At 39.6% G+C, this 13878-nt stretch overlaps 3 protein-coding genes across 6 annotated transcripts; 1 reads left to right on the top strand and 2 right to left on the bottom strand.

The window, feature by feature from the left end:
• Positions 1 to 691: 691 nt before the first annotated feature.
• On the bottom strand, positions 692 to 6872 carry LOC103980332 (VIN3-like protein 1). The gene is made up of 4 exons (XM_009396701.3): positions 6687 to 6872; positions 3369 to 3961; positions 2402 to 2718; positions 692 to 2300 (listed from the first exon to the last, which is right to left on the bottom strand). The coding sequence occupies exons 2-4, from the start codon at positions 3887 to 3889 to the stop codon at positions 1207 to 1209; spliced, it is 1932 nt and encodes a 643-aa protein (XP_009394976.1). The 5' UTR covers positions 3890 to 3961; positions 6687 to 6872; the 3' UTR covers positions 692 to 1206.
• A 23-nt stretch (positions 6873 to 6895) lies between these two features.
• Positions 6896 to 10312, top strand: LOC135609398 (protein FATTY ACID EXPORT 1, chloroplastic-like). 4 transcript variants are annotated; one of them, XM_065102615.1, is made up of 7 exons: positions 6896 to 7276; positions 7386 to 7544; positions 8431 to 8671; positions 8761 to 8916; positions 9953 to 10000; positions 10088 to 10128; positions 10213 to 10312. In XM_065102615.1, the coding sequence occupies exons 2-6, from the start codon at positions 7488 to 7490 to the stop codon at positions 10093 to 10095; spliced, it is 510 nt and encodes a 169-aa protein (XP_064958687.1). In that variant the 5' UTR covers positions 6896 to 7276; positions 7386 to 7487; the 3' UTR covers positions 10096 to 10128; positions 10213 to 10312. The 4 variants fall into 4 exon arrangements, with proteins under 4 accessions (XP_064958687.1, XP_064958684.1, XP_064958685.1 ...); XM_065102612.1 differs by having other exon boundaries at positions 6896 to 7238; positions 7347 to 7544; XM_065102613.1 differs by having other exon boundaries at positions 6896 to 7238; positions 7347 to 7539; positions 8438 to 8671.
• Positions 10313 to 11286: 974 nt separating this feature from the next.
• Positions 11287 to 11640, bottom strand: LOC103980527 (uncharacterized). The gene has a single exon (XM_009396962.2). It carries the CDS (start codon positions 11638 to 11640, stop codon positions 11287 to 11289), a length of 354 nt encoding a protein of 117 aa, XP_009395237.2.
• Positions 11641 to 13878: the final 2238 nt, after the last annotated feature.

Consider the following 13878-nt stretch of genomic DNA (forward strand, 5'->3'; position numbering starts at 1 on the left):
TATAATCGTCATGGGTTCTTGTAATCTGATGTCCGTGTCGTTATCATATGTCTTGTCATGACTCCTAAACTAATGAGCTAGTAACTGTGGTTTCTGATAAATCAAACCCGGGGCTTCACTGGTTGATCAAGTTGGAAGCCTGTGTCTGATATTAATCTGAGAATCTAGTGGAATCATGCTAAGGATGCATGAATATACTGAAATTAAAAGTGGGTCAGGTCTATGAAATCAATGCTTGAGATTTTGAATTTTCAAACAAAGATAAATTATCGTCACATTTCCGATCATTAACCTAAGGTGAGTCAAGGACACTGATTAAACTGCATGTCATGCTTGAAGAATGGTAATATTGCAAGAAAAATCATGGTAGCAACAAGAGATGGCAATCCAATGGTTAGTTTCATTGAAAGAATACGTCAGCGAAGAAATGGATGATCTTACATATTAATTAGTTGGCGGCATCCAGCAAGAATCGTTTCTGTTCTGCAATGTAAAAAAATTAAGGTTCAGGTAAATTATCAAGTCACAACACAAAGTAGCTTCTTCAGTTCTTGTTATTGTCCTCATATGTATTGTGATTGCTTCTGTGACTTTCACCTTCTCAAGATTGAGAAGGTAAAATCGACACTCCATCTTTGGAGACATTCAAGAAGACTTTTCCAAGTACCTGAGCTAATATGAGCAAACAAAATTGGAAGATAAACCATGCTACCACTATGACAGTGTATGGAATCATTCTGTCTTCACAATCCTACCTTTTACAACATAAACCAGCTAATATATTGGGCAAGCAGGAGCAACAAATCTGTGTATATAGATGATCGCTGCAAGTTGAATATGGATCCGACTTTTTAACAACGAAAGCACTACGAACTACGAACCTCCGATTGGTCGACAAGGAACAAACAGCAACATCAAATGGTTGCATTTGTTGGTTATGATGTAGCCAACTCCACGAGGACCCCACCTAAGCAAACTGTCACTGGCATCACCTTCAGTAGTTCCCTGAACGGAGGACAACTGCCAAAGTGGACACTCATTGAAATGGTAGTAGACAGATGATGTTAGTGTTTCCAAGTTAGCGAGTGCCGATAGTAACAACCTGTATGATAAATAATCAAAGAAACCGATATGGATGGACCTCTTTAATAAATGTTAAGAGGACAAGAGGAAGAGCAGCCAAAACTCTTGAGCCAGGTTTTCACATTAGTGCCACAGCTTACTACAGAAACCACTGCGCAGTCTCTTGCAGGTAACAATTTCTGAAAATGAATCCAGCAACTGCCCTGCCAAACTGCTGGGCTCTTCAATAAGTGTATGGATGAATGTAAGTACCACCCTGCGTTCTTGCTCGGTTGACCTCAAGCTAAACCATGTTAAGAACTTCATGCGGAAATCACTTTCAATGTGCCCCAAACACTCCAGCCATCTTATCACCTTCACGCAGTACTCATAATTGTCATCCAACTGACCCAACCTATGTTGGAATCGCCTAGGTGAACCACTGACCAAAGTGCTATCTCCCTCACAAGTTTCCTCAGCTGGTTGTTCCTCACACTCAGGTCGAGATTCCACAGCAGGCACTTCGTGGACCAATGTTGCTGCACAAGTCTGGGAATCATCACTTCCATTAGATCTGGCTAATTCATTCTTCTCAGAGCTGCATGCATTTTCCTCCTCAGGAGAGCATTCAGTGGGTGGAGTTGCCTCAGCATTTAAATCAGGAACTGTGGCCACATTCAAATCAAGCCGGCGTGAAGTGGCAGGCGCTGCTTCGACAACCTCTGCTATCACTTCACCACTCCCACCACATGACTCCTCTTGAACATTATCATCGTAAAACCCATCATAGCACCCATCTTCCTGCGCCCAAGCTAACCGCAATATCTTTCCTAGATTCCGAACTTTAAATCCAGAGGATCTGGCAACTGGTGTCTTCCCTTCTTGCTTGTCACTGGAGGAACACCCTTCTGCCCCATTATTCTCCATATGCTTGTTGATGATCTCCACGCTCTTAGTAAAACACTTCGACTCAGAGTGACCAAAATCCCCATCCTCTGTGAATGAGATAATCCGGAAGGCATATTCTGTACATGGCTGGAGGTTTGTAATTAAAATCCTTCTCTGAGCTCTTGGGAAGATGACAGGCTCTTTCTTATATGGTTGATCTCTGGTCTTGCAGTACCAGAACTTATAACCTTTGATGGCATCAAATGTTGAAGAAGCCTCCTTCAAAACAATTACAAGAGAAGATGATGATATTTCTTCAAAATGAAACCTACAGGCAGCCGGAAGTGAATCTGCAACAAAGTGGAAAAAGGGACTACTGTGTCAAACTTAAATCTCATTGTATTGACTAGAAGCAAGAGAGCACCTATGGACAAGCATCAATGAGTTTCACCTTTGTGATTTTCCTCTAAATGACCAGTTGACCTCAATCTTAACCATTCATCTGCCTTCTCAATTGCAGCAAAGCAGAGTTTCTGAACATCGGCAGCAATGGACAGCCTGCTCACAATGCCACGGGCCATCTTGGCTGATACTCCATCCACTGGACCAACTTCTGTTTCTAACTTTGCCTTCGCTTCCTCCACGGTCTGGTGCAATTCTTTAAAGCGAGAAGTGCCATCCAGAAGCCTATAGCTTAAAAAAATGCGATAACAAAGGACATCCACCCGACGAGCATCTTTTGCCACTGCAAGTTGCCTCTTCCAGCATCTGTTAGGGATGAGTTGAAGGACATCACTACACGTCAACTATTATACAGCCAAAAAGTAAAATTTCAGACAAAAACTATCACTAAACTTGACATCAATTACATTAAAACATGCGGTCAGAGATATGGCTTGCTAAACTGCACGGTCTCTAAAGCATCAAAATGATCAACTGTCAACATATTGACCAACGGTAATTAGAAGTGGTCAACAAAGAACAAATGATATTGCTTATAACAATAGAAAACATATTTGCATCTAGTTGAGGCTGAACAACAGAATGTCAACATAAAGGTTCGAATTAAGAAGACAGTATATCAAATATATCCCTCCATCCATACATATAGAAGTGCATAAACAGACTGGGCAGATTAGCTTACAGTAACCACCTTATTTTGATGAAAAAACACAATGGTAACAAAGAATAAATTAAAATCTGTAGAATACATTGTAAACAGTAAAACGATGAAGAACATCAGTACTGTTGGGATAGAAGGAAGGAGAGGAGGTATGAAGTGTGAAAAACTATGCAAGAAGTGCATGGTACAACATGTAACCTAAAGGAGTGACACTGACTTGTAAAAAAATTCGCAGTGACTCAGTAAATAAACACACAATACAAATTCACCAACAGCTAAAGAAGTGAATACTCACCCTATTATTCCAGAAACCTTTCCACAAGAAGCACAACAGTAGCTCCCATCAAGCAGCATAAATTGTCCAAGACTGAAAACTCCTGCCTTTTGGCACTGGAGTGCACACTCAATATGACAAGACAATCCACAGCAGTCCCTATCACCAGATTCAGATGTGCAGACTAACCAAAGACTAGGATCCTTGTTGTCATCAAAGAGGTGGCAGATGCAACATGAGCACCTTTTGCAGAATGTATCCTCTGAGGAAAGGACAGCCTTACAGGCTGAGTTCTTACAGATCCACGTGTTAGCAGACCTGAAATCTTCAAAGATTTCAGCAGAAGGAAGATGAACAGGATGTTCACTTCTCCTTGGTTGCTTCCTAGGGGGCTCATTGTCGGTGAGATCTGGATGATCTAAAGAAAGCTTCTTCAAGTCCAAGTTTTTGCATCCTTTGGTTGTTGCTTTACTAACAACTGTCATTTTACATTTTGATGAACTAGGTTGCTTTCTTTGTTTATCGAGACATGATTGTGCCATATCCTTCTTAGAATTAACTTCAGGAGCTCAACCAGGCTTTCTTCCAGAGTGCTTGTAGTGAAAGGATGTATTCTGAAACAATAACGGGAGAAGCAACACAATGAATTAGTGTTGATGAGAAAAATGCTAACATGCATTGATTATATGTTCTAAAACCAGGATATATATATATATATATATATATATATATATATATATATATATATATATATATATATATATATATATATATATATATATATATGCTTTGTACTGTCTACATGCATTATACATGTTTACTTAATTCCATATGATTCCCATGTCTACATGCATTATACATGTTACTTGTTGATATGAACCATGTCATGATTTATCTGGAAAACAGCAAAAAATTGTACAAAACAAGTTAAATGATTTAGAAGAGCAAATAAAACATTATAGTCTCAGTACTAAAATGGCATTCCCCAAAACACTAGACTCATTTTTGGGAAGATCTGAGTACTCCCAAACATAAATATCTCTGTCTTTCATTGTATTATTTTAGGTATGTCTTCCTCTGATACTAGTATACGTAATGCAAATGATCAACAGATTTCAGAGTACACAAGCAATGCAAGCACTTGGATACAAAGACAAGGAAAAGAATTGTCCAATTTGAAGAAAATAACAAAGGAACTGAAAGGAAGAGGATGGATATGATATGACAAACTTCGAGGATGATGACCCCAATGGGAGCCCAATTTGGGCTTCAGAAGCATGAGGATGCAAATTGGTGAATTTAACATCTACAATGGGGGAAAAAATTTACAATTGTTACTTTGTGTGAATCTCTGATGAAGCATCATTCCTTGAGGTCTAAATGAAAACGCGTCTTCTAGGTTTATGCTCATAGTTTTGGGCCAAAGAACCATAAGCTTCAATCATTTTGTCAGAAATAAACAAAGATAACACCCTAGCACATACAATTACAATTACTAATTTTTCAAACTAGCTCTGACTTCTTATTGTATCTGACCCGAATATCCTTATCTAAAAATCCATCTAGAATGATTATTTATGAAATGCCAAGCAAACCAAACAATCATTAAAAAATTACCCACCAAAAGTTGGCATTAAGAGTCTTAAGGTAGGAATTCAATTGTTTATGATAGCAGAAGTCCTAAATTAATAGGTGAAGCTGACTCAGATGGATTTACTTCTTTTTTTCAACAAATCATTACTGCTCTATGCTACTCAAACATGTTTAGATGGATCCATACGCAAATGTTAATAGCTTCCTTATGAATGATTCCAGTTACAAATCTTTTCTTCTCTATAAGATGACATAATATCTCAGAATTATTTAATGCAGAAGCCAAGACATCAAATAGGACATGGCATTGAATGAAGAGTTGTTCTCTTGGTAAATTTTTCTGTTCAATACAATTTAGAAAGCTAACAAGTTAGAAAAGAGAAGTAGTGTGCAATATCATATTTAAAAGGCAGTAGCAAGTTACACCAATTCTAATTCTTTGGTCAATGAATTATTATGGATGCCATATGCCAAAAAGTCATAGTTCTTGCCAAATGATAACAGTGATGTATCTTTTTTTTTTCTGTATGATGTTATTAAATCTCAGGATTATTTAATGAGAAGAAAGGCATCCCATAGAACATCAACATAGTACTGAATGTGGAGTTTTTTCTCTCATTAATCTGTTCTGTCCATGCCAATTAAACACTTCCATAAGTATTAATAAACAAAAAAAAGTACCATGAAATATCATATTTAATGTCAGCAGAAAGTTATATCATTTCTCATGCACTAAATTATATTATTGCTTGAAATGAAATTGACATGGTACATTAGCGAGAATTTGACTTGTAGGACGAATCATTTCAGGGTGCATATACAGCAAACTACACCATGCAAACCTCATATTACAAATCAAGGAGCCGAACAGCCTAACAATAGACCATTCTTGGTTAAAGTATGGTTGTGATATCTTATCTGCATACTGTGTGATATTGGTTTGAACTTTTTCACTCAGTGCATCATAATGGGCAGCGCATACTCCTTCCTGATTCACTTACCTATCAATTTCTTATTGCATTAGGCAGTCTGATTGATTTCCATTCCTCAAGTGGTAAGCCTTTCTAATTTCTTAGAAGGTTTACCACAGGTTCTTTTGCAGAAATAGCTCAGAGCATCCTCAATCAAATGGCCAATTTGTCTAATCAATGCATCCATATCTTCTCTCATGATAATGTGCTTCATATTATGGTGAAATGATCTTACCTTTACAGTAAGGAACTTGAGAGTCGCAGTATTCGATGCTTAAATGGAGCTTCTCCAAATGATGTATGTTAAACTGCAGAGTGTGAATAATCTAAACCCCTAAATATGTGATATGCAAACTCTCAAACAGAAGACTGCTAGGGTATTTAAGCATTAAAGAAACAAGGCCCAGATAAATAAATTAAGGTTCAACATGATCTTTAAGGATTATGGTATAGGACTGGCATCCAACAGGGATGCGCACGCGAGACTCAACTAGGAGAATCTATCAAATCTACTCCTAGATCGACAAGTAAGAATCCCTATTCTCAATCTCTGCAATGTATGCCCCTTGCCGCAACTAATGGCTGCTAATCCTAATCTCCAGCGATGGGATCGGAGCCGGAAGGTTCGATCCGATCATGAGCAAGTTTTCCTCCTAATCGAGCAATTAATACTCTGATTAAATCATCGAGGCAATCTCTGACAAAGGTCCCACACCTTGTCCTATTAAATGCAAAGAACAAGGAGGAGGAGGAAGAGTTCGATGAGCAGAGTTACCTTTGAAGCCGGTCGTTGGCCTTTGGTCGCCGGACTCCCCCTTCCAAAGGCGTCCCACGCCGGAGACCGCGTGATGACGGCTGGCGAGTGGGTGTTTCTCCTCGCGAACGGCGGTGGTTGCGAAGGGAATGGTAGGTGGGAACGAGGCACCGACCTAAGAAGGAGGTGGAGAACGCGAGACGACCGGAAAGAAGAGCGTTCGTCTAGGGATTCGGTTTGGGATTTGTTGCCCGGGTCTTTAACGGGTCGGACCAGAAATGGATCGAACCCATTGGCGGATTCGATTCGATTGGGCCCAACATTGACTTGGACGAAAGATTCAATTTGGGCTGCTCAACCGATTGAAGTCACACCAAGGCGAGCTCTCACAACCGCCGCTCCTGGACGTTTACCCAAGCTTCTCTTCCCGGTTTCAAGCCCCCGATGCCATCGATCTGCTTCGCCGGAATACTCCACCGACGCGCCGCATCCCCGCACTCCGTTCCTCCTTTGCTTCATCTCGTCTGGACGCGGCTGGTCAACCTCTTCGTCATCTGGGACGAGCAGCCGCCCGTACGCCCAAATTCTCCAATTATTTCGAGTTCTTGGACGTACGTTTCTAGGAAGACCTGTTTCAGATGCGGCCAACGTCTCATGTTCGTATGTTGATCTTGATCTCAGGGACTCTAATCAATAGATCGATTGATGTCGACCGTGCAGCTTTATGGGTCCAAATTGGCGGCGAGGTGGAGCATCCAACCACGGCAGGGGCTTCGCCCGTCGGCTTTGTGGTCTAGGGTTTCTTCTGATCGGGTGGACCTCATGGGCAAGTATGTGAGAGTCCCTGCCATTAGAGTTTCCAACATCAGTGGAGGTAAGGTATCAGTTTAATCACCATTCGACCGTCCACCTTCTTTATTTCCTATCATCTCCTTACCTCCTTTTGTAGCGACGAAAGTGTGATGGGAGATGGGGCTGACGTGTTGAACTATTGATATAAGTGGTTGCATTCGAGCTTTGCTCTTAGGTTTTCAAATTTTTGGAGAAAATTATAGGCAGATTACCATCTCTAACACCAGTACCATCTTCTGTATGCATGTTATGCATGATCAAGCAGCATTGGTGTGCATTGGGAGATAAATATACGTACATAGATAATAGAGATATAAACATGTCTCTTCTTTTATGCATGAATTTGGAGCTATATGTCTATTTGCATGCCAAAATGGTGTAAAATCAAGAGCAGATGGGGAATTAGATTATATGGATCAGTTGGAGTTGGAATAATTATGTGTTCCTTTCTTCATGATCTCAAAGAAGCATAAGTTTTGATGATCCAGAATCAATTTGGCACTTTGATTTCGCCCATCTTGTGGTTGCTTTTCTAATGAAGTGGGTTAACTAGTCATCAAATCCATGAGCATACTACATAAAGAATTATCTGGAGATTTTGAGTGTATGCTCCTAGTTAATTGTGGATTGCATAGTTTTTCTTTACATAATTCAGTGTCTTCTGATATGTATTGTCTCATTTATTCTTTTTGTAAATCAAGATAACATATTCATTTAGGTCAGACATTTTAGTTCATTAGCTGCAGCTATCATGGTTCTCTTGAACCAGAAAGAAAAGATTAAAATTATACACTAAAGCAAAGATGGCAACAAATGAAAACTCATTTTGGCTAGTAGAGCTTGTATTTTCTTTCTTTGCACTTTTTATTTATACAGTGCAAGACTGACTCCAAACTTTTTCTTCAAATGTCAGTATTCAGTCTCTTTGTGCCACAAGGGAAGTAGTTCTAGTAGTATTGATGCCGACACTAGTATGAGACACACACAAAGTAAGCCTGATGAAGCTCCAACTGTGGAACCAGTCAATGGGAAAATGAGTATGGACATTCATGTACAAACGGAGGCTGTTAACACAATCAAAAGAAGTGCGAAAATACATGATTTTTGCTTAGGAATCCCCTTTGGTATGCCAATCAAACCTTTTAGTTGGAAGTGTAAGCTGAGTAGAAGTCTTGTTTGCTGTAGTTGATGTGAAGAATATGACCTACATCCTCTCTAACGAACATAATATTTTCTTTTATAGGTAGGTTTCTTTTTGCTGGGGGGCTGCTTGGATATATTTTCTCTAGAAATCCTACAGGCATGGTAAGTGGTGGTGTCATATTGGCTCTGAGTTTCTTTAGCCTAAAGGTTTGGAGGACTGGAAGATCCAGCTTACCATTTATATCGGATCAAGCAGGTTTGTATCCCTGTTTCTTTACCCCTTTATACTTACCATCTTTTCATGTTTCCTTATTATGGTTCAATGTAAAGAAATATTATTTAATGTAGTTCCCAAGGATTCTATGACTAAATGTCCCTAAATTCACAATTGGGGCATTTCTAGCATTGCTATCTTTGAGTTTTAGATTTTTTTGATTGACCTGCATTTGGAAAATGGTGGCATATGTCAATGCTGTCATGGATGTTTGCTTGGTCGTCTAGGCTAGGGTTGTATACAATGCTTAGGCATTTAGCCAATGCTCACCTGGATTACTACACATATACAATCATATATTTGTATACGATTTCATACATTCATTTTGATAAATGGCGTACTTAAATGCACGAGGCTCCCATAAATGCAGGATCTAGAGAGGGTCAATGTATACAGGCTTACCTTTAAATATTAAAAGAGGTTGTTTTCGTGACTCGAACCTTGGTTTATATTTTGATGTGAAACTATATTTATACATGCAATATATTCACATATAAACTGATTGATTTGGGATAATTTTCATGTATTTATATTTGTCTATTATAAGTTTTCTAGTCTAACTGCTTTTGCAATAGGTAAAATATTTTTTTATTATTCGTGAATATTTTAATGCCACTACCTCCAAATGTTGAGGTATATTGAACTGTTGATTTTTTTTTCTAATTGTAGTTTGAAACTATTGGGTCATTTATCTAATATTCTAAAATGGTAGAGTGGTTTTTCTAAAGTTTGTTTTCCAGGCTACCACCTAGGTCTAGGCTATCGCCTAGATTACGGGATATATTCATCACTAGTTTATTTCAAATGCCAATGTCTTTAGATCTAGATGTTTATGTAAATGTGCAATTAAATTCATAAATGAAAGAGGCTACAATTATATGACACAAGCAGGCATGGGATGTCTTGATGCTCAGATCCTTGTACAGAATAACCTGGCTGATGACTGAATATTTTATTCAATCTTATAGTGCTAACTTCTGGATATGCTAACTATGAGTCTACTTTGTCTGTTTTGCAGCCACATCTGCCACACTTTGTCTGGAATTTTCTGCAGATGTACTCCTTGGTAATAAAGTACCTATTAGATTTTTCATTGACTAGTATATAATCCGTTTACAAGTGGTAATGATTGGCTGGTTTCATATTGATGCAGTCAAATAAACTCTTCCCTACAGGATTTTATATTTTCATAAGGTATTCTTCTGCACCAATGAACTTTTTGAGAATCATCTTTTTAGATAATTACTCATCTCTGATCATATTTCTAACCGCTGGCAGTGTTGCAATGATTTGCTTTTATTCGTATGTGCTAATCTCTGGAGGAAACCCCCCGCCCAAGAAGTTGGCAGCAGCTCCCAATAATTGTTTCACGAGTATTATAGTGTTAAGAACGGAATTGTCGTGTTACATGTGGGGGGCTTCAGTTGTGTGCCTCTATTAGTTTCCTTCTGGAGACTCTAAGCGATTGCAGACAGAATACCCAGTTGTATGAAAAATTATGTCATAAAGATCCATTATGTAAACTGATAATGGAGTTGTGGAAAATTTTTTTGATGAAAAGCTAGAACATGAATTGTTAAGTGTATTCCTTGGACAGAAGTTTGACTCCAGAAAACTGTCTGGTCGAAATCTTGTGTGCTTTTATCATTGTCTAAATATAATATGAGTACTGACATTGTCTTTTTTCTTCACAAACATGGGTCATTTCGGATTTATTATCATCGCAATGGAAGTGTTTTAGTGGATTTAGTTTTTGCTGATAAGAAAAGCATGGTTTTCAGAATGATCTCTGTTGCATACAATTTTTGTTACGTTCTGCCGGCATTGGTAATGGATTTATAGTGGGTATTGATTAGTCTTCCTATAAACCACACTGATCACAGTAACGTTATCCGAACTTTGCAAGATGGGATGTGAACCCTCGATTTATTAAATGAGATGAGGACTGTCACATCCTCGATTTATTAAAAAAATAAATTATCATTTCAAAATCTATAATATACTAGAGATTTTTAATTAAAAACATTTTTTTAATATACTAAACATTTTGAACATGGAAAAGGATTATAAATTTTATTAAATGATATAAATGGTGAAAAAGTATCCTTGCTCAGATCTTAAATCCATCACAAATTAGTAGATTATTTTAAAAATAAAATAAAAATATATCAGCAACTATATATGTCCATGAAAACCTTCAAAGAAATCATAAAAATCATATTCAAATCAACCTTCAAAGAAATTTATTAGAATATATACATGAGAAAGACATCATTTCATAGCAAATCATCCTTTTTTACTTACGCCATTAATGGTAAGACCTTATTTCTCGTAGACAGGATATCTATTCCCTCAGCCACCGCAACCGCCGCCGCATCCACCACCACAGCCACCGCCACCACAGCCACCGCCACCGCCACCGCTATTGATATCACTGACGAGGGCATCAGCAACGACGAAACCAGCGACGGTCCCTACCGCAGCACCAACCGCGACTTTGGCTGCGGTACCGCTGCTGTGGCTTGTCGTCGCCGCAGTAGCATAGTTTTGGCCGCCCCCGCCGTAGTACACAACGTTGTTCCTTGGTTTGGGCTTCTTCTTGCTATCGCCGCAGTTGAAGATAACTACAACAACCATACACACCATGAAGAGGATTCCCGTGAGATGGAACATGGAAGAGCTCCCGTCGTCAGTGGTGACCGACATAACTACAGCCCTAACCATGTTCTTCTGGTTTGGACAGATTGCTGCACCAAAAACAAGTATATATGTATGTATGTATGTATGTATGTATGTATAGGAGAGAGATCGTCAAGTTTTGAAGCCTTATTTGTCTTTTGGTTCTTTCTCGAAGCCGGGAGTTTCCACGCAACTTCGTTGACAACAACAACGGGATGAGGATGGCACATCGTCGACGGTGGTTGACTAATGCTAAAAACCTAAAGTCAGCTCTTGAAGAAGTAAACAACGCATCGGATGTCGACATTGGATATCGACTGCCTTAGCGCGTGGAGGTATTCCTGCAATGAGGCGGAGCATCGAAGGTCTTCCCGCATGCTGCATCTGAATCCTCTCTCTCTCTCTTTCTCTCTCTGCACATTTATTTACTCTCTCTCTCTATATATAAATGTTTTGATTGGATGATCAGTAATCTACAAAGGATCTAATATATTTATTAAGTCTTAGTTGTACTAACATTGATCAAACACCAAAGAGCATCTTCTAATCTAATCTTGTGGTAAATATATTTGAATTGAATAATTGGGAATATTCAAAATGAAAGAACACTATATATTTATAAGATTTAGTATTCCCTCTCACAGTTTAGGTCTGAACCCAAAGTTCATAGTGCAAGCTTAAATTTTTTATCCCATAATTGATACAAGGAGACTCCATCTTAATTTTTTGATTGAGTGACAAGTGATCTCATAAACTTCAGTGGTCACACAATTGTATTTACAGGTAATAACACTCGAATTCATCAGATCCCTTCTCAATATCCTCTGTATGAACAGCCAGGAAGAGAAAACAAAGCAATTTCATTTCCTCCACAAGTCTCCTTTATCGTCCTCTTCCCTCCATCAATAAGATTTTAACAAGTCTACTCTTCCTTTCAAATCACTAAGAAATTAAACACAGAAAAGAAAAGTTTATTCTCTGTTCCACTTGACATCCACTTCAACTGTGGTGGTTTCCACGTTCGAAAAGGATGAAAAGGAAATCCATCGCTACTCTGAATCCGTCACAGAATCATCTGAGACTTGCCCTGATAATTTATCTGGTGCAGAAACCATCTGTTGCGCCAATACTTTTGTATCAAAAATAAATCTGATTTCTACACTTTTTTGTGCAGTAGAAATGTGCAGAAGCATATAATTCATACTTTTGGATAACAGTATGCAGCTACTCACCTATGGTTGTCGTTGCAAGCCTTCATCCCACTTGTATATTGTTGGTGAACCTTTACGTCGTGGTTGAGGTATTAGCACGGTTAGGCCCAATCCCGAAGTGCAAGGTCACCCATGCAGATGCGCGAGTCGCATCGACGTCGGGTCGAGTTGAGTCCAAGCGTCATCTCCTGAGTGCGGTTCTCCCTCGATGGGTTGTTGTTGCTTCGTTGTCAGTTCCTACACAAATGTCGAGGTCGGGAGCGGGATTTCCTAGCTTGACCTCTTCAAAGTTTAAGTCAGCTTTTGGTGAAATAAGATACAGTTGAGTGTTCGAAATCCCTCTCCTTCTGATGGAGAGTTAGCTTTTATACCTATGAAGATGAGTTGGTCGTACGGGGTAAATTAATTACGATCGGCTCCTTAGGCGGCCGACTTTAGTTTTTGTACGAGCGTCAACCGACCTACACCGATCGGCGTTGTGCAGCGCCACCCCGAGCTTTCCAGGATGATTGTATCATGATGATGTCATTCGTACGGAGGGGGTGGCAAGCAATTGTCCGCCATGTGTGTGTTGTGTGCCACATCGTACTTGAGGTTCCACGTGTGTTTGCTTGCTTAGGTCCACATGGGCAATGCCAAAATATGCCCTATCATTCTCTCCCCCCAAAAGAGGCATGCCTTGAGTTCCTTGTGATGGGGCGCGGGGCATGGCTTAGTGCCTTTTGCCGGTTGGGTTGGCTGTCGTCCTGAGAGTGGTGGTTCAATTATCAGTTGATCAAGAGCTTCTATTCGAGAGATAGACTGGTCAAGCGACATAACTCACGGACTGGGTTAGCTGAACAACACTACTCGGGCATTAGACTGGCCGAGATGCAACTTGGACATTGGACTAGCCACGAGGTGGGGCTCAAGCATTAGACTGGTTGCAAGGCATGGCTCAGGAGTTGGGCTAGCCGAGATGTGATTCGGGCATTAGACTGGCTGCGAGGCATGGCTCGGGCGTGGTTCGGGTGTTGGACTGGCCAGGATGCAACTCGAGCGTGAGGCATAGCTT

This window comes from Musa acuminata, chromosome BXJ2-4 (genome assembly GCF_036884655.1).
Source record: "Musa acuminata AAA Group cultivar baxijiao chromosome BXJ2-4, Cavendish_Baxijiao_AAA, whole genome shotgun sequence".
Classification (NCBI taxonomy): domain Eukaryota; kingdom Viridiplantae; phylum Streptophyta; class Magnoliopsida; order Zingiberales; family Musaceae; genus Musa; species Musa acuminata.